General features: G+C 49.9%; 1 protein-coding gene across 1 annotated transcript; it reads left to right on the plus strand.

The window, feature by feature from the left end:
* Positions 1 to 6,606: 6,606 nt before the first annotated feature.
* Positions 6,607 to 23,632, plus strand: ACER1 (alkaline ceramidase 1; the record flags this gene model as incomplete). The annotated part of the gene is made up of 6 exons (XM_082734234.1): positions 6,607 to 6,699; positions 18,519 to 18,633; positions 18,718 to 18,859; positions 19,652 to 19,789; positions 22,419 to 22,556; positions 22,835 to 23,632. The coding sequence occupies 6 exons, from the start codon at positions 6,607 to 6,609 to the stop codon at positions 22,998 to 23,000; spliced, it is 792 nt and encodes a 263-aa protein (XP_082590360.1). The 3' UTR covers positions 23,001 to 23,632.
* Between the last annotated feature and the right edge of the window lie 1,327 nt (positions 23,633 to 24,959).

Raw genomic sequence — 24,959 nt, forward strand, 5'->3', positions numbered from 1 at the left:
ATTTGTTGCCTGAAGATTAAACCTTCAGACCCACTCACCATAGCACTATTATTTTTTTTAAAGAACACTATTATTATTTTTAAAAGATTTATTTATCCATTTTAGAGAAAGAGAGACCGCGCACACAAGCAAGGGGAGGGGCAAAAGGAGAAGGAAAGAATTCCAAGCAGGCTCCGACTCCCTACTGAGCACAGAGCCTGATGCGGGGTTTGATCCCATGATCCTGAGATTACAACCTAAGCCAAAACCAAGAGTTGGACGCTCAACTAACTGAGCCTCCCAGGTGTGCTCCTTACCGTAGCATTATTTATAAAAGAAAAAGAAAAGAATACAACTTTCCAACATAGGAGACTATCTCAGGTATGACAATGCATCCGTTCATGCCATGGGATATTCTACAGCCATTAAAATGGTACTGTAACACCCGTTGTGATGGCTCATTTTACGTGTTGATTTAACTGATGCTCAGGTACCTGGTAAAACATTTTTCTCGTGTGTCTGCAAGAGTGTTTCTGGAAGAGATTAGCATTTGAATCAGTGGACTGACTAAAGAAGATTGTTCCAACGCAGATGGTTTCATCCAGGCCACTGTGGACCCAAATAGAACAAAAAGGTGGATAGAGTAAGGGAGAATTTTCTCTGTGTTGGAGAGAGCTCCTTTCCGCCCCCCTTGGATATTGGCGGTCCTGGTTCTCCCGTCTTCAGACTGAGACTCGAACTTCCACCATCAGGTCCTGCTTCTCAGGCCTCTGACTTGTGCTGAATTATATCACTGGGTTATATTATTTTTTCTGGTTTTGTAGCTTGTAGATGGTAGATCATGGGGCTTCTTGGCCTCCATAATCAGGTGGGCCAATTCCTATAATAAATCTGGTGATAGACGATAGATAGATCAATCAGGGTTCTTCCTGATTAATACACCCGTGTTCATAGTAGCCCTATTCATAATAGCCAAAAGGTAAAAACAGCCCCAATGTTCATTGTAAACAAGATATGGTCTATTCATACAATAGAGTATTATTCAGCCTTAAAAAGGAAGGATGTCAGGGCGCCTGGGTGGCTCAGTGGGTAAAGCCTCTGCCTTCGGCTCAGGTCATGATCTCAGGGTCCTGGGATTGAGTCCCGCATCGGGCTCTCTGCTCAGCGGGGAGCCTGCTTCCTCCTCTCTCTCTCTCTCTGCCTGCCTCTCTGCCTACTTGTGAGCTCTCTCTGTCAAATAAAAAAAAAAAAAAAAAAAAAGGAAGGATGTCTGACACCCGCTACAACATGGATGGACCTTGAAAACTGTGCTCCCTAGAATCATCCAGAAGGACAGATAGTAGACGGTGGGAGCCAGGGTCTGTGGGGAGGGGAGGGGAGTTAGTGTTTAATGGGAGACAGATGGGAGATGGAAAAGCTCTAGAGATGGATGGTGGGGATGGTTGCACCTAGTGTGAGTGTGCTTAGGCCACTCAACTGTACACTTACACGTGGCTAAGATGGTAAGTTTTACGTTATATGTGCTTTACTATAGTTAAGAATAAAAAATAAAATTTAAAAGAATTATAGTGAAGAGTGCTTTGAAATATGGAAGGATATTAATGACATTCTACGGGGAAAACATAGGCAACAAACAGTACACCCAAATCTTTGTAAAAAAATAATATAAATGGTTTTTAAATTTTTTAAAAAGATTTTGTTTATTTATTTGACAGACAGAGATCACTAGTAGGCAGAGAGGCAGGCAGAGAGAGAGGAGGAAGCAGACTCCCCGCTGAGCAGAGAGCCTGACACGGGGCTCGATCCCATGACCCCGGGATCATGACCTGAGCTGAAGGCAGAGGCTTTATCCCACTGAGCCACCCAGGTGCCCCCGTAAATGATTTTTTTTAAGATTTTATTTATTTACTTGAGAGAGAGCACAGAGGGAGAGGGAGAGGCAGACTCCCCCCTGAGCAAAGGGCCCAGCACAGGGCTGGATCCCAGGACCCTGAGATCATGACCTGAACCAAAGGCAGGTACTTAACCAACAGAACCCCCCAGGTGCCCCTATACATGATTTTTTAAGCTGAAAATATGTCACTATTAACAACAGTTATGTCTGGGCGGTTAAGATTATCAGTGAGTTTTCTACGATGCACGTGTGTTATTTGATGTTCATGATAATACAGATAAGGACAAAAATCAGCCTCTTTCCTACTGAGGCTCATGGCGGGGGCGAGAGGAGAGAACAGAGCTGAGTAGATTCAGTAGTGGCTCCGCAGCTGAGTATCATGGCGGGGCGGGGATGTCTAATGGTCTTCGTGACTGGTTACGTGGACCAGGTGGTCGCTGGTCAGTGGACAGACCCCAGCTTCAAACCTGGAGAGGGTGTTGAGGGGAGAGAGAAGAAGAATAAGAAAGAGCGCCTAAGTTAGAAGAGGACATGAGACCTTTGTCTGGAGAAGTGGAGTAGTCAGAGCACACTGGCAGCCTCCTGGCCACCCCCAGGGGCGTCTGCCTGTCCCTACAAGCCCATGGGAGCTCCTTCTTGGTATTGACCCAGGGTGGGATGCTCATGTCCACCAGAGACAGAGTTCCAGCCTCACCATCTCCACACTGTCCCTATCCCTACTCCCAGTCCCTAGCTCCTCCAACTCCATTCTGCCATAAGACCCATCTTCAGTCCCACTCCTAACCTCATTCCCAATGCTCACCCAGTCTCCAGCCCCTTCCCAACCCCCTCTTTACTTCAGCTCCCTCTCCACTTCCAGTCTCCAACTTCGCTACCCCCAGACCCTCCTCCCCACCCCCCGTGGTGCTAAGTAGAGCAATGATTCCCCCCAAATATCCACGTCTTTGTTACTGAATCTTGGGAGTATGTTCCCTGCAAAGAGGCTTCGCAGTTGTGATTGACTTAAGGATCTGGAGAAGGGGGAGTGATCCTGGATTGTTCTGGTGGGGCCCAGTGTCATCTCAGGGTCTTTAGGACAGGGTCACTATCAGAGAGAAGGAAATATGATGATGGAATTCAAAGGGGAGCAACGTGCATGGAAATGGAGGAAGGGGCTCAAACCAGGGAATGCAGGAAGCTTCTAGAAGCTGGAAAAGGAATGGATTCTCCCCCTAGAGCCTCCAAGAGGAACTAGCCCTATGGATACTTGGATTGTTGCCTCAGAAGACTCATTTTGAACTCCTGATCTCTGGAACTGTAGGGTAATGTATGTGTGTTGTTTTAAGCTACTATTTGTCTTAATTCATAAGCAGCCCCGGGAGCTCACCCACCCTGTCCCCCAGGCTCTGGCTCTTTGCACACCCTCCCTTGCCTCCTTCTCTCCTCCTAGCCGAGGGAGAAGCCACACACTTGCCCGGTTGTCCTGTTTCCCTAGTCAGCTCTGTGCAGGCTGATGTCCCAAACTCTTCAGGCTGGGCTGGGTGTGGGCACCCGTCACCACCGTGCTTCCTGATGCTAACTAAACCTTTCACTGAGGTCCCGGAGAGCCAGATCCCAACAGTTGTGCCCTGCCCTGGATTTGAGGTCAGAGACCATGTGCTCCACCCCCTCACGGACTCAGGCTCCCTGCTTTCAGCTGGGCTGACAGAGGCTGGGCGGGCTTCTGTTTGCTGACCTGGCCCAGCTGAGGAGGGGATTGGGAGGCCTAGGCCATGGCTAAATGGTGGGGTTTCAGCTGCTCTGGGGAAGTCGAGACCCATTTGGGCAGAGCCTTTAATTCGGGCTCTGGGAACTTCTCACCCCCATACCTGGCATCTTTCCCATCTCCCCAAAGGATCTCAAAGGTAGCTCCGGGGCACCTGGCGGGGAATGAGCATGGAAGTTTTGACACCTTGTGGGTAATAATAACCATAATAATAGTAGCAACGATGATATTTGTGTCTGGACGAAGCACAAATATTTGACCTTCACAGACCACCTTCAAGATTTTCATATTATCCACCTTCTGCCTAAGCTCTATTTATATTTTGTTAAATAAAACCCTTTTAAAAACCCTAAATCAATTACTTTTAAAAAACTGTGGAAAATTATACGTAACATAAAACTGATCATCTTAACCATTTTTGAATGTACAGCTGTGGCGAGAAGCACTTTCACATAATCCTGCCACCACCCCCACCGTCCGTCTCCAGAACTTTCCATGTCCCCACACAGAGACTGTCCCCATGAAACACGGAATCCCCATCCCCTGCCCCAGCCCCGGCTCCCACCAGCTCCTCTCTGTCTATGTGGACGGGACTCCTCTGGGGACCTCTTGGGAGTGGGGTCCTGCGGGATGTGTCCTTCTGGGTCTGGCTGCTCTCACTGAGCCCTGTGTCCTCAAGGTCCCTCCACATTGTAGCAGGATTCCTTCCCTTGTGAGGCTGAATCGTATTGCATTGTATTGCTATACCACATTCTGTCAATCCATTCATCCACCGGTGAAAAGCCTAAATCAATTACTCAAAAAGAAACACAACACTTTTATCTGGGATAATTACACACTCACAAGAAATTGCAGGAATTCCACAGGTCCCCTGTACATTTAACTCAGTTTTTTCCCCAATGGTGCATCTTATATAGTTATACAGTTCCCAAAACAGGACATTTACCTGGATGTAACATACAGATCTCATGCAGATTTCAACAGCTCTTATGTTCATATGTGTGTATGTGCCTATGCAATTTCTTCACATATATAGATTTCGGTAACTTCCCCCAGAATTAGAAAGCTTAAATCAGGGGCGCCTGGGTGGCTCAGTCAGTTGGGCGGCTGCCTTCAGCTTGGGTCATGATCCCAGGATCCCGGGACTGAGCCCCGAGTTGGGCTTCCTGCTCAGCAGGGAGCCTGCTTCCCCCCCTCTCTCTGCCTGCCTCTCTGCCTACTTGTGATCTCTGTCAAATAACTAAATAAAATCTTAAAAAATTTTTTTTTAAATAAAGAAATTTTGTAACCCTGCCTTGAGTGAAAAGTGGGTATCACCCCAGTAAGGCAAGCTTATTTAGAAACAAATACAATGCAAACAGTGTCACTGCATTCCGGTTGGATACTGTTGCCTGCTGAAGGACTTCTTATCAAACAAAGGGATTAAGTGTTAAGGGGCATAAACATTTATTAACACCAATTAAGTCCCACTCCTTGAACTATTAAGAATTGAAAAGGGAGTGGGTTACTTGCCACACAGCTCACTGAGTCTCGGAAGCAGGTTTGTCCATCACCCAGTCTTTCTAGGGAAACACTGTATCAGCTCATTAGATGGGCACAGCAGCCCTAAGAGACAGGTACTCCTATTATCCCCATCTTATAGAAGAGGAACCTGTGGCTTAGAGGGGCAAAGTGCCTTGCCCTACTCCCTCACTCTGTAGCTGTGTGACCTTGGGTAAAAATTGCTTGGCTTCTCTGGACATCGGTTTCCTTGCTAGTGACCTAGAGGTAGTGAGGGCCTCTCATAGAGCTGCCAAGAACATTAAGTGAGATAATACTGAACTCTGAGCTCTTAGAAAAGAGCCTGGCACCAGCAAGTCATCAGTAAAATGTGCTATTATTGTTATTATTATTATACTCACAGGTTGCCTTCAAGTTCAAGGTCAGCTACAATAAGAAAACCCGTTACCTTGATCTTGGGCCCGCTTTGGGCCAGGCAGTGAGCTAAGCTCTTGACTTGTATATTTCTGTGTGTTTTAGAACAGTTGAGTCTAGCTCCCTCCTCCCCATGTTACAGATGAGCAGATCGAGGCCCAGAGAGGTGGATTCACCTGCTTAGGGTCATACAACTTAGGAAGGGGAGGAACTCCAAATTCAAACTCAGGCCTTGGTGATTCTAAAACCAGAACTTTCCACAGCCCCTGGAACCCAGGACTAGGGGCCCCAGGCCAGGAGCTCTACAGATTCCTCCTTTCACGGGGGCTTTGAAGGTGGCCCCCGGTAGAAGCTGGGCTACTCTAGGCATCTGAGGTTTTGACCACCCAAGAGAAGTGGCATCGGTCCAGCCCAGCCCCCCATAACACAAGCAGAAAGACCTAGGCTCCCAAAGATGAAATGACAGGGCAACCTTACATTGCCAAGGACTCCAAGGTAGCTGAGCCAAGCCCACTACTGTTGCCCCTGGTATGGGAAGTAGCCGTGCGGAGCTTTGCTGGTGTGGAGGTGGTTGGACCTACTGACTGGTTAAGAGCCCCGAGCCTGGACTCAGCTGCCTGTTTTCACACTGTGGCTTTACTGTTGCTGTGGATGCCCTCAGCAAGTGATCTGTTTCTTTCTTTCTCAGTGTGCTCTTCTGTAAAGTGGGGAGAGCCAGGCTACTCCTCCCAACGGGCTCGCTACTACTTTAAATTACTGTTCTAATACCACCCCCCCTAGCCCCCACTCCTAGTGGGTAGGGATGGGAGGCACACGCCTTGCCCACGCCCCCTCCCCCCTCCGCCCTCCCTGGATGGTGCCAGCCCCTCCACTTATGCCCAGGGCGGCCGCCACCGCACAGCGAGGCTACCCTGGTGCGACGGGGGAGTGGTTCGGCAGGTTTTTCCTCTCAGTCTGCCTGCCTGCCGTGGGGCAACCAGCTGTCCTCTGCCTGTCTCACCTGGGCTGGGCTGTTCTAGGCTCTCATGCTCCTCTCTGCCAGACTGAGCCAGTGGGCAGCGGGCGCTGCGTCAGGATGCCCAGCATCTTCGCCTACCAGAGCTCCGAGGTGGACTGGTGCGAGAGTAACTTTCAGCACTCGGAGCTGGTGGCCGAGTTCTACAACACGGTGAGGTCCGGGTAGGAGGGCAGGGGGTGACAGTCGGGACAGACCGGGGCTCCGACCTGGCGCCTCCGCATCGCCGCTGGGGAATCCTGCTGGAGGACTCACCCCTCTGCGCCTTGGCGCATCGGCTAGGCGAGGGGTGCTAGCTTTCATTCATTCGTCTGCGTTTGGCATCAGGCTCTGTGAAAGGTTTTGGAAAGGCAACCGTGACCAGGAAAACAGCCAGTCTCCCCACCACTTCCCCCCCACCCCCCTGCCCCGCCGGAGCAGAAGACACAGATGTGACTCCAGACATTCACAACCCAGGAGGATGGTGCTGTAATGGGAGTTGCACGGGCAGCCTTGGGGAGCGGGGAGGGTAGAGGTATGATGTGAGAGCCCACTGGGGGGGTGGATCACGAAGGGCTTCCAGGAGGAGGTGACTGTGTCGAATTTGTTTTCAGCTGTACTCCCAGCCTAGGCTGACCAACTCCTTCCAGTTTGCTGGGCACTGTCCTGGTTTTAGAGTTGAAAGTCCCGTGTCCTGGGGACCCCTCAGTTCTGGGCACACGGGCACCGGGGGTCATCATTCCCCAAGTCCTTGCCATGAGGCCTTGTTGGAAGGGCTCAAAATGCCTAAATGGCAGAGGCATTTCAGCAAAGCTTAGAAGACGCAAAGCAGCCAAAGCTGCATGTGGGCTGTGTTACTACCCCCGTGTGTGGTGCTGGGGAGATTGCCATGGGTAAGGCGGGTTGCCCACCTTCCTGGAGCCACTGGCATGGGGGGTGATGCGGGCTGTGGGCTTTGCTCCGTACCTTGCACATAGTGGGGGTGCTTAGTCCACAGTGAGTGAGGCCAGCACACCTCTATGGAGTGCTTCTGCGGGGCAGGCGTTGTGCTAAATATTCCAGAGGAAAAATCGCAGTTTAATCTTCACAGTGACTTTGGGAATTAGGCACAGTGTATATTACATAAAGTTAATCCCGTTGTCCGGGTGAGGAAATGGTCTTCAGGGAGGCTGAAAGATTTATACCAAGGGTCATGCTGGCACTCAGAGCTAGGATTTGAACCTGGTGGTTCCAGGAGATTCTTTTGGGGGGGAAGGGGAGAGGGAAATCAGTCCTGGGATGTCCTGGTTGCTTTTGCCTTGTTTGGCCCCATTAATTTCCAGAGCCAGGAGGTGGGAGTTTAAGATTCAGGGGTTCCCCGTCGTTTCTCGAATCTTGTTTCTCCTGGGCAGAAATACGGCCTCTGGTCCTGCGTACCCTCACCGGACCCATGGGAGGGGAGGTTGACGGTGCTGAACTCCCAGGCGGAGAAGAGGTTGGAGGTTCTAGGAGTCTTCTTTCTGGATCCCCTGGCAGCCCACCCCGAGGCGGGAGTCCCCACAAAAGGCACCGAGAGAGGGCTGACCTGGGGCTGGGCTGAGCCTCGAGTCTCGCTGTGCTTGACAATGGAAAGCGCTCCTCTGTTCAGGCTTCCTTTAGCCTGTCTCCAAATGCAGCAAATGGAGGGTCTGGCAGACGAGCAGACACCCTCTGAGGCTACAGGAGACATGGTCGTGACACACGCAAGGCTTCAACCCCATCATCTCCCTGTACCTGCATTTCCAGATACTTATCAAAGAGAAACAGAAGTTTCGCAAAATAGTAGTTATCTTTCCCTGGTGTGCACACACTTGGACATATCCTCTCCTATTGAAAAGGCTCTTGCAAAACAGACCAGGGCACAAGGATTTGGATCCAAGGTATGTTATAAAGGGTGTCCCCAAGATCTTCTCTTTCCAGACACTTCTGAGCATCCCAACCGATCATCCGAGCTAATAAATAGCGTTGAGGAGTTGGCAAACGTTTGCTGCAAAGGCCAGATATTAACGATTTTTGGCTTTTGGGGCTGTACAGTCTGTATGGAAATGACTCAGCTCTACCCTTATACCTGGAAAGCAGCCACAGATAGTATGTAATAAGCAAATGAGGGTGGCCATGTGCCAATAAAACTTTATTTATGGACACCGAAGCCCGCATTTTGTGTAACTTTCACGCGTCACAAGATATCATTCTTCTTTCAAATTTTCAACCATTTAAAATGGTAAATGTCGCTGTTGGCTCATAAGCCATACAGAGCAGGACAGTGGGAGGATCTGGCACAGGGCCAGAGTTTGCCAGCTTCTGATATTGTATTTATCATAATCAGCCCCACAGAAAACAATGAGATCTTTCCCTTTTGGCCTCCTCAAATCAGTAATTAAAAATGGATTCATTCTGTAGTGAATGGGCACTACGAACGGGCGCTCGTATTTTGCGGCTTCCTGCGGGCAGTCTGCCAAGTTGCGGGGCGCTCCGGATTCACGAACAGCGCCCCCTCCCCTTCCACTCCATCACTGTACCTCCAGGAACTCGCATCAGCCTGTGTAGGTCTGAACACATTCTGGGCAAATACTGTGCAGCTTTTTTAAAGGCACGTTTTGGATCCAGGTATGTAAATGAAGACAAAATATGTAGCAAGAATTTTCTTTTTTTTTTTTAATTTATTTATTTGACAGAGATCATAAGCAGGCAGAGAGGCAGGCAGAGAGAGAGGAGCAGGCTCCCCGCTGAGCGACATGGGGCTCGATCCCAGGACCCTGAGATCATGACCCGAGCTGAAGGCAGTGGCTTAACCCACTGAGCCACCCAGGCGCCCCCATAGCAAGAATTTTCTTAAAAAAATCAATTCCTGTTGATCTCCTCATGACCCACCTAGGAGTCAGCTCACTCTGCAGAGACTTTCACTTTCACAATGCCCTGCTTGCAAGATTTGCCTTCTGGGGTGGGGGGAGACAGAGCCCAGCACCGCCCGATCAGGGTTTAGAAGGCAGCCCTCGAGGACTCCGCCCAGGTGTTGACCAATTTCATCGAGGAGGGCAACGAGGAGTTGGGTTTTGAAAGACGAACAGGAGCTTGCCTGGTAGGATAAGAGTCGAGGAAAAGGGATAAAGAGAAAAAAAGGATGTAATGGGTCTTGGAAGGAAAAGAGCCTGCACAGTTTGGGAAAGGGAAGCGTGTTCCTGTGGCTAGAGTGATGAGGAGAGATATAGCTGAATGAGTTTGGAGTGCTGAGTGGGAGGGTTCCAAATATATCCTGCATTTCCTGATGGACTCATTGGGCTCATTCATTCATTCAACCTCACTGTTATGAACCAACCTGAGCTGATTGATCCTGGGGTCCTGGAGAGGCTCCGTGCTCCCCAGATAAGGAAGGGGTCAGAAATAGATCTGACCAGGCCCGTGGTTAGCTTGTGGCCGAGGGAGGGCAAAGGGACCAGAATGGGCCGTGCGGAGCCACGGGGACGACCTGGGGAGCCTCCGCTCGCTGAATGAGGAGGGAAACTCAATGCGTAAAGCATGAGTCAATGTTCTCTCGGGGATATGGACCCAATGGACCAGCATAAGCCAAGATCTTGGGGAGAAAGAGAAGAGCAGACCAAGGAACCGTTGGTGGCTCGAAGCCAGAGCCCCGGTTGCCCACGAAGGAGGAAGTGAGAGCAGAGAGACAGGTGGAGGAGGTTTCCAGGGGCCACGTGGAGAATGCCTGGCAGAGGAACGTGAAATCCGTGGTGAGGGCACCGGGGAGCCATGGGTGACTTTTGAACAGCAAAGAGTCAATAACGTGGGCTGCAGCCGAGGCGCCTGGTTGCCTTCATAGATGGCCCTGGAGAGCCAGGAGGGCACATCCAACAGGAACAGAGGTCAAGGACGTGCGAGGGCCTGGGTCAGGCGGGGTGGAGGAGAAGTCAAGGTGTGGGCCGCTCCAGTGTTTGCTTCTGCTGGCGTTGGCCTGCTGGCCTCCAGGTGTGGCCTCCTTCTGGGCTGCTGACAACTCAGGAGGGTTTCCAGCAGTGGAGGAAGACGTGTCAAGGCTCCCAGCTTCTGAGAGACAGCTGAGCTGTGCTGCTGAATTTCTTTCCTGGGGTCTTGCCAAAACTTCAGAAGCTCTGGGTCTCATCCTCTCCAGAAAGCTCCCTCTTGGATGCTTGGATACAGAACCAAGGGGTGGCGTGTCGGGAGCGGGAAATGGCGTGGGCAAAGGTGCAGCGGTGGGCGTAGTCTGCAGAAGGGGTATGATAGAAGGGGCAGAGAGGTCAGAGTGGGAGGTTGTGCAAGGGGGTGTAGTTTGTAACGCCCGTACTTCCCACAGCCTCCCCACGTCCTTCCGCCACTGAGCATTCCCGTTGCTGGCCTCTGCGGTGTGGGAGTTGCTGTCCCTCTCTCCCTTGACTGCTGTGTGATGCAGGGGGAGAACCTCCCCTCTCTGAGCCCCTGGCTGAGAGTAGCAGGTCCCATGAGTTCTAAAACCATACCTCTCTCTTCGGCCTTCCTTCTCAACAAATTCACGGCAAAAGCAATTGTTCCGCCCCCCCCCAGCCCCTGAAAATGAGGAGGGAAGACCCTATTCATTGAATAATTTCACACCCCAGAGACCGTGCCTATGACACTTCCTGGCCCAGACCCCATAGGTCCCTCTGGACCTCTTTCCTCCTTCAGAAAAAGCCTGCTGGGGATGACAGAGGGGTCCAATTTGGAGAGATAAGGACCCCTTCATTTTGCTTATGACTCAACAAGAATTGACTGAGTCAGGGACTGTCTTGGGCTCTGGTGACCCAAGCAAATGAAAACCTCTGCCGGTGCCGGTGTCCTGGGCAATGGAGGAGACAGACAAAAAACAGAAATCAGAAGTACAGCATGCTGGTGGGACAGGGGAGAAAGACTCATTCGTTCTTACGTCCATTCATTTACTTACTCAGCAAATATTGACTGAGTACTCACTCAGAAAGGGAACAACTGTGAGGTGCTAATATGACCAACCCACAGACCGTAGAGAGGATGAAACAGCTCCTGGGCATCCCAAACGTCCATCATGGAGGAATGGGTAGGCACAGCGGACTACTACTCAGCCGTAAACAGGAGGGGAGCGCTACACGCTACATCCTAGACTAACCTTGGCAACACGGTGCCAGTCATAGACGGCCACACGCTGTGTGATTCCATCCATAAGAAACGCCCAGAAGAGTCAAATCTGTAGAGATAAGAAGCAGATGCGTGGTTGCCCAGAGCTGGGGGGAGTAGGGGTGGGGAGTGACTGCTTCTGGGAACAGGGTTTCATTTTGGGGGTGATGAGAATGTTCTGGAATTAAATAGCAGTGATGGTTGCACAACGGCGTGAGGAGTCGATTGAAACCCATTCACTTGCACACTTTGAAAGAGTGAATTTGACTGTATGTGATTTATTTATCAATTTAAAAAACAAATTAAAAAAAGCACCTTAATGTTCTTGATGTATCCCAAGCACAAAATAAACAAAACTACTACTATTGGAAGCAAATGTAGCACAGAGATGCGAAAGTGTTTATGTATAAATTTTTTTTTTTTTTTTAACAAATAGCGCTTCTTGTAACCCTCCTAGCAATTTTAGGAAGTAGGCACTCTTATTCTCCCCATTTTTACAAATGGGGAATAAAGGCTCAGAGAGTGTGTGCTTCCTCCCTCGGGTTGCACAGCATGTAGATCACAAGTGCACAGAGGCTGTGTATGACGGAAGTGCCGGAGTTAAAGCCTGGGCCCCCTGGTCCCAGAGCCTCTCACTTAATTAACCACAGCATTGTGAGGCCATTCAGTTACTGGGTGATTAACAATTAATTATGTGGGTTTTAATTCATGCAAGCAAGTCCTGTTTGGGGAGGGTCTTCGGCTGGTGCTCCAGCCCCAGGCTCCCCGGCCCTGCACCAGCGTTCTTGTGCACGTGTCGGGGGGGATGTGAGGGGGTCCTCGACAGGTGACAGAGCTGGGTGTGCGTGGTGGCAGTTCGAGCTTCGGCGGTGGGGAGAAAGCCCTCGGGGGCGTTTGGTGATGTTCCCTTGATTTGATTGACTTGACAGATTTTTCTTGAGCGCCCAATGCCTGCCCAGCGAGGTGGGTGCTGGGGACACAGCCAGGGACAAAATAGGTGTGTATCGTCCTCACGGAGGTCACCACCCAGTGAGGAGGACAGGGACAACAAAGGAGTCAAGAATGAACCCATGGAATGCACAAGCGAAGGAGTGGGTGGGCATGGGGGCAGCTCCGGGCCAGGGGAAATGAGAAAGCGGCTCCCCCTCTGCCTTTCCCCAAAGCTGAAATGGGCAGTTGATTCAGTCAGTCTGCCTCCCTCCTTTTTCTTCTCTGTTCCTCCCTCCCTCCCTTGCCGCCTAACCTTCTCTCTCTCTCTCTCAATCCTTTTCTTCTTCCAGACCTCAGGTACCCAGCCACCCAGCCACATCCATTCACCAGACACGCTGCTGGGTACTGGTGATCAAAAAAGCAAATTATTCCAGAACAGCAGCAGCCCTGGTTTTCACAGTCGGTAGAGCAGCTGCGGCAGACACACACGGGTGCATTGTGAACATGTATTCTCCGCGTGCCTTGTTCCCTACCAAAATTCACTGAGCACCTACTGTGTGCCAGACTTGGCTCTAGACACTGGAGTTTCACAGCGGTGAGCAAAACTCTCCGGCCCCGTAGCACTTGGTTCTCTCATCCTTATGGTGATGCTTGGCATTAGAGGAGGAAAATGCGGCACAGAATGCCCCCCAAACCCTGGCTACATAGACCTGGGAAGGCAGACTTTGTTTTGGGGTGCTGCGAGGTCCTTGAGCAGCATGGTAGATACTGAAGGAATGGTTAGTAAGCAAATGGATGGACGGACAGACAGATGGAGGTGAAGACTGGGGCTGGGACCTAGAGAGTCCGGCTCATGATCCTGGGCCAGCACCTCTCTGTCCTGGAAGAGTCTAGGTGGAGCCGCTGGTTGGGAAAGGTGGGGGCCCAGCCCGAGAGGCAGGGAGGGAGGCCCCGGTAGGGGGCGGTGTCTGATGCTATCTTTGGAGCCAGCTGGAGCTCGTTAGTCAGAGGCTCTGCCCTCATTCTGCACACTCAGGGGCGTTAGCAAAAACTTCTGTCTTCGTTCTGCTGGCCCCTGAGCTTGGAGCAACTATCCAAACCAAGGATAAGCCTGTGACCCTTATCTCCCACACCACCACCACCGGCAGTAACCCTTGCTATTTGTTGAACTGTAACCACATCCCTGCCAAGGGAGTCTTTTGATGCCTGGCATGGCCCTCAACAGCCTCTACACTACCCATCATTGTTCTCTGCCATTTTGCTGGTGCAGGAAATGAAGACCCAGAGACACCAGGCTACATGGCCAGGGAGCAGGAAAGCCTTCTTGTAACCATTGCTGCCTGTCTACTCCTCTCTGTCTTTTAAGGCAGAGGGTAAAAGCAAACTTTGGTGTTCCCCAGGGCTGTGCAACCTCAGAGAAGTCACTCTGCCTCTCTGAGATCCGTTGTCAAATAAGAACTAGAAAGTTAGACCTCGTGGGAGGAGATGTGCATGAGGATTGAAAGCAATTTCTATAAAATCATGTGGTCCAAAGATAAGGAAGTGACAGTCATAACACCTCCCATCCAGAGCTTTCCAGGTTCAACCCCTTCTGCCAAGTGTTTTCATGTGAGTGGCTGGTGAACCACAGAAACCTGCTTGGAGGTACAGTCAGCAGGAAACATTTATTGAGCACCTACTATACCCAGTTACCCAGTTCCTGAGATTACAGTGGAGAACAGGGAAGACACAGTGCCTGTTCCCAAAGCCGGCTTTAGTGCGAGAGTGAGGCAATTTCAGAACAGCTGGAGAAGTGTTAGGATAGAGGGACAGGGCCCAAACGATCACCCAACCCTGCCTTGTGGGATTGGGAAGGCTTTATCAAAAGGTGATGCCCAGGGGAAAGACCGAGTAGTAGTTGGCCTGGCAAAGAGGGTTAAGTGGGGACAAAGACTGTTCCAGGCAGTGGGAACAGCCTCCTGTCAACTTCTGGAGGTTAAGGGGTGAGAGCAAGTATGGCTCATTTGGGGGAACTGAGTTCTCCCTTCCGCCTGGATGATAAAGTTGAAGGTGGAGAGAGGTGGTTATGGAGGGAGTTCACAAGCCAGGTTTAAGAGTTTGCATTTTATTTATGGGAGTCACAGACGTGTTTTAAATGGAGGGTTTAGAGTTTGGGGAACTGGTTGGCTCAGTATCTTCTGCCATACTTGATACGCCCAAGGACTGGCGTTTGTTTGAAGGCAGAGGGAACATCTGATTTGGGATTTTGCCCATTTGGTATCCATGGCACCGTCTTCCCTATGAAAACCAAATGCCCCTTTCCTTCTGGTTATTTCCTCAGTAGGATGGTCAATCAAGGTGCCCACCCCAACCTCTGGCCGAGGGTGGGCTGTGGCCCAGGCAGCATATCCTCCATTTGAGATGTATCTTGGGCCTGGATATAACAACTGAACATAATTTTTTCCCCCCATTCATGCCCAAAGTTGCTCCCTGAAGAGACTGTCCACTCAAGGCTCAGAGCTGTTCTGGTTTCTGGCTTTCCTTGTTTTCTGCAATTCTCTGGATTAATGAGCTCCCCACAATAAATGACTGAATTGACAAACCAGTTAAATAAGTAATTACGTACACATTTTTATATTTATGGTATAAGTTTGTTTTCTGTTGCCTGCTACCCAAGAACCCTAACTCATACACCAATGGTGATGATTTTGCTGGATTCAAGCATTAGAAAGCTAGCTTAAGCAAAAACAAAACAAGACAAAAACAAACAAACAAAAAAACCCCAAACCAAACAGGAAGAATGCATTAGATAGGTACTGGGGTATCTTAGAAAATGGAGAGATGAGTTGCTTGGGAGGGCTGGGGTCCACGGCAGGTCTGGAGGATTTAGCACAAGACAGATACAACCCTTGGGTATCTGCTTGTATTCTCAGCCTTGTCTGTTTGTGGTGACAAAATGGTTGCCATGTCTTAAACATCAGGACAATATCTTAAGACATTAGAGAGTTGACAATGGTGCAACTCAATTCTGGTGACTCCCAGGCTCCGTAACTGTTCCAGGTTTCAAATTCCCAGGAAAATCTGATTGGCACAGTTTGGGATAGGTGTCTGCTCCAGTGGGGTCGGGTGTTAGGATGCAGACACAGCATGCGTGTTCTCAGGTAGCCATTGGGAACAGGTAGATGTGTTTGACATCGCCCATTGGTGGGCATCAGACACATTGGTGTGGAAAGCAAGGACATCGGTGGGATCGTGGGCTGCAAAACCAGCTTGCCAAGGGTCTTCAAATTGTGGGACCAGCCCTTGAGCTGGTTCACCGTCACCCAAGGAAAGCCATGGGCTTCCCTAGAATCAGAAGGGCTCCTGCCTTGGGACCTTGTCTTGGTGCCCAAGACCTAGGGTCCTAGATGGGGACCTTGTATCAGGTAAATGGTTTCCCCACACTCGCCTCTGTGCTCTGTGTTCTCCTTTTTTACTGAAGTGTAGTTGACATGGAATATTACACTAGTTTCGGGGTGCGCCATGGTGATTTGACAATCACATACATTACACAGCGCTCACCACGGTAAGTGTAGTTACCACCTGTCACAATGAAATGTTATAATGTTATTGACTACACTCCCTATGTTGCGCTTTTCACCCCCATGACTTATTGATTTCATAACCGGAAGTTACACCTCTTCACCCATTTTGCCCATCCCCCACACCTTCCCCTATTTATGAGTCTGTTCTGGTTTTTGTTTGTTTGTTCACTGGTTTTGTCTTTTAGACTCCACGTATAAGTGAAATCATACGGTGTTTGTCTCTCTCTGACCTACTTCAGTTGGCGTAACACCCTCTAGGTCCCTTCATATTGTCACAAATGGCAAGATTTCTGCCTTTTGTGGCTGAGTACTGTTCCACTATACACCACGTCTCCTCCTCCTCCTTCTTCTTCTTCAAAAAGATTTTATTGATTTATTTGACAGAGAGAGACACAGGGAGAGAGGGAACACAAGCAGGGGGAGTGCGAAAGGGAAAAGCGGGCCTCCCACACACAGGGAGCCCAATGCAGGGCTCGATCCCACAACCCTGGGACCATGACCTGAGCCAAAGGTAGATGCTTAAGGGCTGAGCCACCCAGGCGCCCCTACACCATGTCTTCTTTAGTCATTCATGTATCAGGGACCCCCGGTTGCTTCCATATCTTGGCTAGTATAAATAAAGCTGCAATAGGGGTGCATATATCCTTACAGATTAGTGTTTTTGTTTTTTTGGGGGGAGCGGGGAGTCCGTGCCCAGCAGCAGAATCACTGGATCCTATGGCATTTCTATTTTTAATCTTTTAGGAACCTCTACCATGGCTGCACCAACTTGCATTCCCACCGACAGTGCACGAAGGTTTCCCCTTCTCCTCAGTCTTACCCAACACTTGTTATTTTGTCGTCTTCTTTTTTTTTCTTCTTCAATAATAGCCATTCTGACTGGTGTGAGGTGATCGCTCCCTGTGGTTTTGACTTGCATTTCCTTGAGCTCTCTGTTTTTGAGTCGGCACCCCTTCAGACTAGGTTTCTGAGAATAACGGAGCACCCTGGCGAACAGGGTGCTACTTCTTCACTTTCTAAGATGGGATGAAGGCAATGGAGGAGACATTTACAAGGGGAAGAGTTTATTGGGGGAAAGAAGGTTGTAATTGAGTGAGCAAGCAGCTGACCTCAAGCTGACTGGGAGAACACTAGTTTCTGAGCTTTTGTGAGAGACTTACTATGGTCTGGACATCTCTGGGGGTGGGGGGAGCTTTGAGGGGGCACTGAGGTCCTGTAGCAGCAGTCAGGGACTCTGAACCCTTGAAATTCTGGTACACATGTTCTTGTCACCTTAATCATACTCATGGACTGCTGAGGTCTGGGGGGTCTTTGGGTCAAGAACATGAAGAGGCAAATGGCATTACACATATGTCACAAATGCAGATATGGTAGGTTAGAGCATTGAATTAACTCGTCACCATCCGTGATGGGGGAGCATGGATCCAATCCCATGTCACACGGATCCAGAAGTCCAGTAACTAGGATGCTTTGGTTTCAAATGAAACGGCCCACTAAAAACAGCTTAAAAAGACAAGATCATATCTTCTCATCTTTTGAAATGGAAGTCTAGAGGTAGATGGTAGAGGTAGAAGTAGAGGTAGAGGTAGAGGTAGAAGTCTAGAGCTAGAGGTTCTGGAAAGTTAACTCAGCAGCTCAACATTACCACGCTACAGCTCTGCAGTTCATGGAGCAGTGATTCTTGAAATGCTGTCTGTGGATACTGTGGGCTCTTTGAGGCCTTTCAGAGGTTCCTTGAGGTGAAAATTATTTTCATAATAATACAAAGATTTTGTTTGCCTTTCTCGCTCTAATTGTCTCACCAGGATACAATGGAATCTTCTAGTGGTTTTGTGATGAGTGATGACGTCATCCCTCAGATGACCAAGGGAACATGTCCTTGTGTAGTCCTGGATTTCTAAAATTTCTCAGTAATACAGTCAATCTGGATAAATGTAGCTCACATTTTTTAAAAAAGTAATTATTCATTTGCATTTCTATCCCATTGCTCAGACCAGGTCACAAGGGCACAGTGAGTGGCAAGGAAGGCTGGGAAGTGTAGTCTTTAGTTGTGTAGCTGTGTCCTAAAACTTGGGGGGATCCTATTTCTACAAGTAAAAGGGGGCCGATGGGTGCAGAAGGTTAGTAGATAGTCTGCCACACTCACTGAATGAATGAATGAGTGAATGAATGAGTGAACTGATAGAATAGGAGATGGAGTAATTAATCTACTGATGACGGTTGACAAGAGTGACAAACTCTGGGTTGATTAATTGCCTGAAAGGGTTTAGGTGACCAATGGGCCAACTTAGGGTGGGACATAGGGGCAGCCCTCCTCTGCCTGTGATTCTGATAACCCCCTCCCCATGTCCTCCTCTTTTCCAGTTCAGCAATGTCACCTTCCTCATCTTTGGGCCTCTCATGATGTTTCTGATGCACCCCTACGCCCAGAAACGCTCCCGCTATGTTTATATCACCTGTGTCCTCTTCATGGTCGTAGGTAGGTGGGGGGGGGTCTATGACCGTGGGGTGGTAGGGCTGGGGGACCACCCCCTTGACCACCTACCTTTGTCTCTTGCTCCAGGCCTGTTCTCCATGTACTTCCACATGACGCTTAGCTTCCTGGGCCAGCTGCTGGATGAGATCGCTATCCTGTGGCTGCTGGCCAGTGGCTACAGCATATGGATGCCCCGCTGCTACTTTCCCACTTTCCTAGGAGAGAACAGGTGGGGCGGTGGCTGGTCCTCTGTTGATCCCACCAGAGCCCATCTAGGCTCCTGGGTCCACTCCCCGAGCTCACTTGAGGTCCTTGGAATCCCTCCCCTGATCACCCCAGGACTTTCTCCTGACCCTACCTGACTTAACCGGCCTCCAGGGACTCCTCCATTGAGAGTACTTGGGACCCCCGGAAATCCTCTCCTGATCCTACCTGGATAGTCTGGTACCTTCTCCAGAACCTGTTCGAAGCCAAGAGGGGGTCCCAGGAACCCATACTTAAGCAGGGACCTCTCTCCTGAGCCAATCCCTGGGATCCCTGGAACTCTCCTGGGTTCTTCCTGGGCCCCTCTCTTGACCTGAGACCCCTCTGAATCTCTCTCCTGACCCATATGACCTATCCGAGCTTTCTAGGACCCCTCTCTTGATAGGACCTCTATAATTCCTTCCTCCAACCTACCTGGCTCCTCTGAATCCCTTGACTGACCTCACCTGGACCCCGACACTCTCTGCTAACCTGACTAAGCCCCTTGGAGCCCCCCGAGACCCTCTCATCATCCTACCCACCCTACCCTTGGGCCCCCCTTCAGACCCTGCCTGAGCTCACCTTGTTTCATCAGACCCTTCTTGGAGCCCTTTGCTGAGCCCACCTGGGACCCTCAAGACTTTTCTCTAGTCCAGTTGGGCTCCCTGGAACCCCTTCCCTTCGCTCATCTACCTCTGCCACCAGATCTCCTGACCCTGCCTAAACCACCCAGGACACTCCCAGCTGCCATCTGACAGCTGCATCCTTCTTCCCTCAGGCCCCAGTTCATCTGCCTGGTCGTCATCACCACCGTGGTCAGCACCTTCCTGTCCTTCCTGAGGCCCGTGATCAACGCGTATGCCCTCAACAGCATTGCTGTGCATATCCTCTACATCGTGTTCCAGGAATACAAGAAGTGGGTGGTGGTTGCAGGTGCCTCCCTGGGGAGGTGGCTCCCATCCCCCTCCAAATACTTCCCTCACCCCACATTCTCACCAAGTCCCAGGGATGGAGTTCTCATTGACTCCAGGCTCAAGGGAGAGATGTCCCTTCCCCAAGATCGTCCACTAACAAGGGACAGGTTTAGGGTTGGTACCTAAGGCTGAAACCCAAAACGTACAAACAAGCAGAGATTGTTGTACCATAAACCTCCGTGTACCAACTGCTGCTCCCAACAACCATCAGCATTTTGCCAACTTGCATTATACATTCTCCCTCAGATTCCATATATGGCACCCATTAACTTTTCAGGACTTAACTCTCCCAATAACGAATTATTATTATTTTTAACCCATACTAGGACTTGGCAGGAAATGGGGTCATTTGAAGAGACCTGAATAAAAGGGTTATTTACAAAGGAGAGAGCAGGTGTAGGAAAATCACTAGGGATCATTTAGAACCATTGTGCTGATAAGAGTTGGATCCTATGCTCATCAGGAGACCTGATGGAGGAAGCAATGGGAGGGAGTGAATACAAGAGTATGGAAGAAGAGAGCCCTGTGAAGAGGGTCTCCTTAACAAGAACTGTCACCTCCAGTTGCTGGTGGCAACTAGCTTGAGCCAACCCCACATGGAGGAGGCCAGGAGAATAAATATTCTAACCATACACTCCTCATACCCTTTGGTTTCTTACTGGGATGCTTCATTGGCCAACCCATCTGGAAATCATTGGCCAACCCAATTGGAAGCCATTGGCTTAACCAACTGGAAACAATTGGCTAATCTAACTGGAAGCCCAAGAACAAAGGAGTCTCCAGCTTCAGTCCACACAGGTCAGCACCCTGCCTCCCCAGTGCACAGGGCAGAATGAAGAGAGGTAGAGAAGGATATAGAGGGACAGATGGAAGATAGGGAACACTCAGTGCTAATGAAGTAGACCATACCCAGATCACACCACTGTTGTCTCAGTTTCTCAAGATGTCGTCTTCCAACGAGTCTTGTTGAAATTGGGATGTGAACATTAGTCTCTTAGGTTTTCTTCATGTTATAGCAGTCTCTCCCTCCCTCCCCTATCTTCGTGCCTCTGATTTGATAACAGAAACTCTATCGTTTGTCCTGTAGAACATTCTGGATTTGGCCATCTGCTTCCTGTGGTGTCTTTCATTGTCTGCCTGCCTGCCTTCCCTTCTTTTTTGTATTTCTTGCAAAATAATAGTTAGATCTAGATTTAGGTTCACATATTTGGAGGCCAGAATATTTCATGTGTGGTGCTGGGTGTTTCTTGTTCCATGCCATTAGGACCCCATAATGAGTGGTTGTTCCATGTTTAGTGCTTTTAAGGATCAATGGATTCAGATGGTGTCATCTTCTCACTTTATTGTAAAGTTTTCCACTGACTTTGCACCCAAGGATTTTAGCAGCCATTCAGGCTTGCATTTCCATCCATGGTTTCATTAGTGGTGGCAGGAGGGTGGTTTGCAGAACCTATTATTCCTTCTGCAATGATTATCCGGAGTTCTTCTGTCAAGAGGGACTTCCACTCATCCACCTGGAAATACAGTTTGCACAGGAAGGACAGGATGGATAGTTGATTCTTTCCCTTAATTGACCTATTTCCAGAGTAATGAGTTGGGGGCCTTAGCCATCTTGAATAGAGACCAATGAAATTAAAAAAAAAAAGTATCATTATGAACGCATGGATGTTTATATCTCAGAAGTGTTTCAATCCCATGCAGTCACTGGGCTATATTTTTAGGTTTTTATTAAGTAGTTACAGACTCATGGCAAGTTGCCAAAATAGTGGAGAGTCTTGGGAATGCTCCATCCAGCTCCCCCCAGCCTCTCCCGAACGAGCATCCAATGTAACCACAGTACAACCTCCAAAGGAGGACATTGACAGTGGAACAATGCTGCTCACCAGACCCCAGACTCTCAATTCAGATTTCATCTGTCCTTACCTATTATTCTTTTTTGATGTTCAGACCATCCCATTTTAGAGTAGGGAGCAGACCCTGTGCTTTTAAACATATGGGAGTTATTACCTTATTAATCCCTGATAATGTTCTTTCCTAAAGGATGCTGGGTCAGCTCTGCTGTCGGGGAAACAGATTCCGATCTTGAGTTGTCCCAAGATATGGCCTCCAGAGAATCTGCCCTCCCACACACAGACATGCCCGTAGCCACACAGACATGAATTCTCGGGCACTGACTCACAGGTGTTCGCACACTTGCAGCCCCAGACACAAACAGGGGAGGTCTTGTTGGTTAAGAAGTCTGCAGTCTGACAAACCTGGTTCAGGCCCCAGCTCTGCCACTTACTAGCCATGGAACCTTCGCTGGGGTTGGAGCACACCTTAATCTCACATACCTGTTTTCTCCTCTCCAAAATGAGAATAACAGCATTGTCGTGAGGGCTTAGTTTTTATCGGAAGAACTTGTGGAGCCCAGCAAATGTTAGCAATCATCACAAGTGAGGCCCCCTCCTTCTGGTATTCTTGGTCATTTCTTCCTCTCAGCATCATCTCCTTGGATGGAGGAATTTCCCATCAGCCCCTTCAGGCTCTGCGATCTGAGTCAGGCTCTAATCTCCCTCCTTTTCTCCCTAGAACCAGCAATAAGGAGCTTCGGCATATCATGGAGGTCTCCGTGGTTTTATGGGCTTTTGCACTGACCAGCTGGATCAGTGACCGCTTGCTTTGCAGCTTCTGGCAGCAGATCAATTTCTTTTACCTGCACAGCATCTGGTAAGCACCTGCCCTGGGGTATGGGGCACCAGAACCAGACAATCTTAGATGCCAGGGCTTGGAGCAGGAGCTTGGGGGCAGGAAGCAGAGGCACCGATACTGGGGAGGGGTGTGAGTGAGTGTAGGATCTGGTTGCAATTGAGGGTCTGATCCAGAATGTCCCTTTGGATGGTCAGGATCCATGAGAAGTGAGGAGAGGACCTAGGTGGGGACATCAAGCTAGCTCAGGGGCATGTCGGCATCTGGTGCCCTCACCGCCTTCTCCCTGCACCCCACAGGCATGTCCTCATCAGTATCACTTTTCCCTATGGCATGGTGACCATGGCCTTAGTGGACGCCAGGTATGAGATGCCAGGTCAAACCCTCAAAGTCCGCTACTGGCCTCGGGACACTTGGCCTGTGGGGCTCCCCTACGTGGAAGTCAGTGATGACAAGAGCTGCTGATGCCGGCCAGCTTCTCGACTCCCCAAGCACCTGCCAACTCCCCTGTGCCTGGAAGAGGGAGGCCTGGATCAGGAGTCCGAGAGATGCTCACGGTTCTTTCCTCTACCTCCCTTTCTCCGTCTTCCTTGTCCTGCATGGCCCCACCCCAAGACAGGGGACGGACTTCATGAGCCTTCTGCGCAGCAGTCTGATGACCCTGGGGGAGCTTCCCTCCACAACCTGCCCTTATTCTGTTTTATTTCCTCCTCTGGGTTCACTTTGTGAGGCTGGCCCACCAGGGGCTGGGGTTACCTGGCAGCCACTGGGAATGACTTCAGGCTGTGGCTTGGTGCTTGGGCAACTTCATAAATTGTGACCATCACCCCCAGACCCTTTGGACCTGTCTTTGGCCATGCACTGTCCCTGGTACTTGGGGAGCATCCCAGAGAACAGACATGATTTCCAGTCACTTCATTCTGCACTCGCTCGTGAATGCAGAGACCTTGCAAACCCTCTCACACACATGCTCCTGCAGACCTCTGGGGCCATCTCACTGGTAGACAATGGAGCGACATGGAGGCCCAGAACGGGCCATCTGGCTGTTGATGGGACATGGGTACCAGCAGAGGAACTGGGTGGCCTGTATGGGCTTAAAATGAGAGGCGTCCAGGAGGATGATTTTTGTGGTAGGTAAGAATACAGGGCTTGGAGTCAGGCAGACCTATGCTTGAATCCTGCTCGACCATTTCCTAGTGGTATAATCTGGGGGAAGTGATTTTTCCTACCTTCGAAGCCTAAACACTTTGTCTGTAATATGACGATGTTTCTTCCTTCATGGGACTTCTGCATGGATAGAACAAGATCATGTATTAAAAGTGTTTAGCATAGAATCTGGAAAACATCCAACCATCCATCGCCTCGTCCTTGAATTCCTCCCTCCTCCCATCTGTATTCGGCCGTCCATTCATGTTCATTTATCCATCCAAATGGTTTAATCATCCTTTCATTCGTCTGTGTTCCCACTCATTCGTTCATTCGTCTTTTCCACAAATATACATCAAGTTCCTGCTGAATGTCTGAGACCACCCGCTGGCAATACAAGGCAACAAAGACAGGCAATGTCCCTGCTCTAATGAGGAGACACGTGCCACACAAATAAAAAGACAGACAAGGCATTTCCAGACACTAATACGAGCTGTAAAAATGATAAAGCTGACCCAACCTCACAGCCTCCTCTTAGCCTCCTGACTATGGAGGCTACAGGTGGGTAGGAGGTCTGGAGACATCTTGTCTAATTGGAACCAGCCCTGTGATCTTGGCAAGTCCCAGTCTCTATCAGGGACGCGTTAGAGAACCATGATGGGGGGGGGGGGGAAGCAGCCCTTTCAACTGGTGCTCAGTGGGGAAGTGCAGTTTCCAGATGAACCTTCAATGACAAGAGACCAGCCGTACTGAGAGCTGGCTGGGCAAGAGCGTTCTGGGGAGAGGGAATGGCAGGTGTGAAACTCCCAGGGTGTGGATGAACTGGTGAGACAGAAAGAACCCTCTCCCCCCCACCCCCAATGTTCAGTTAGCCAACGTATGGTACATCACTAGTTTTCGATGTAGCGGTCAGTGCTCAGAAAGAACACGCTCGTTGGCGCTTAGTAAATGAGGGAGAGTGTAGAGTAAGAGATTTGTAATCTGGGGGCCTGGGATAGGTTTAGGTATCCATGGACCACTTGACATTCTTTGCAAAAGAGGGTTGTCTGGGCATGTCACTGAGATCCCTGGAGTGTGTCGCTCCAAACAGAGTAGAGGCTAGCCCATCAGCCTGCTGGAGAGATGGGGGAGATTGAAAGAGAAAGGCCACTCGTATTTATTGAGACACGTGCTGTATGTCCATGACACACATCATTGAACCTAATGCCCCTCCCACAACACTTCAGGTAGACATGAATATTCTCATTTCGTAGATGTGGCTCAAGGAGGGCAAGCAAC

This window comes from Mustela nivalis (genome assembly GCF_964662115.1).
Source record: "Mustela nivalis genome assembly, chromosome: 1".
In the NCBI taxonomy this organism is placed as follows: domain Eukaryota; kingdom Metazoa; phylum Chordata; class Mammalia; order Carnivora; family Mustelidae; genus Mustela; species Mustela nivalis.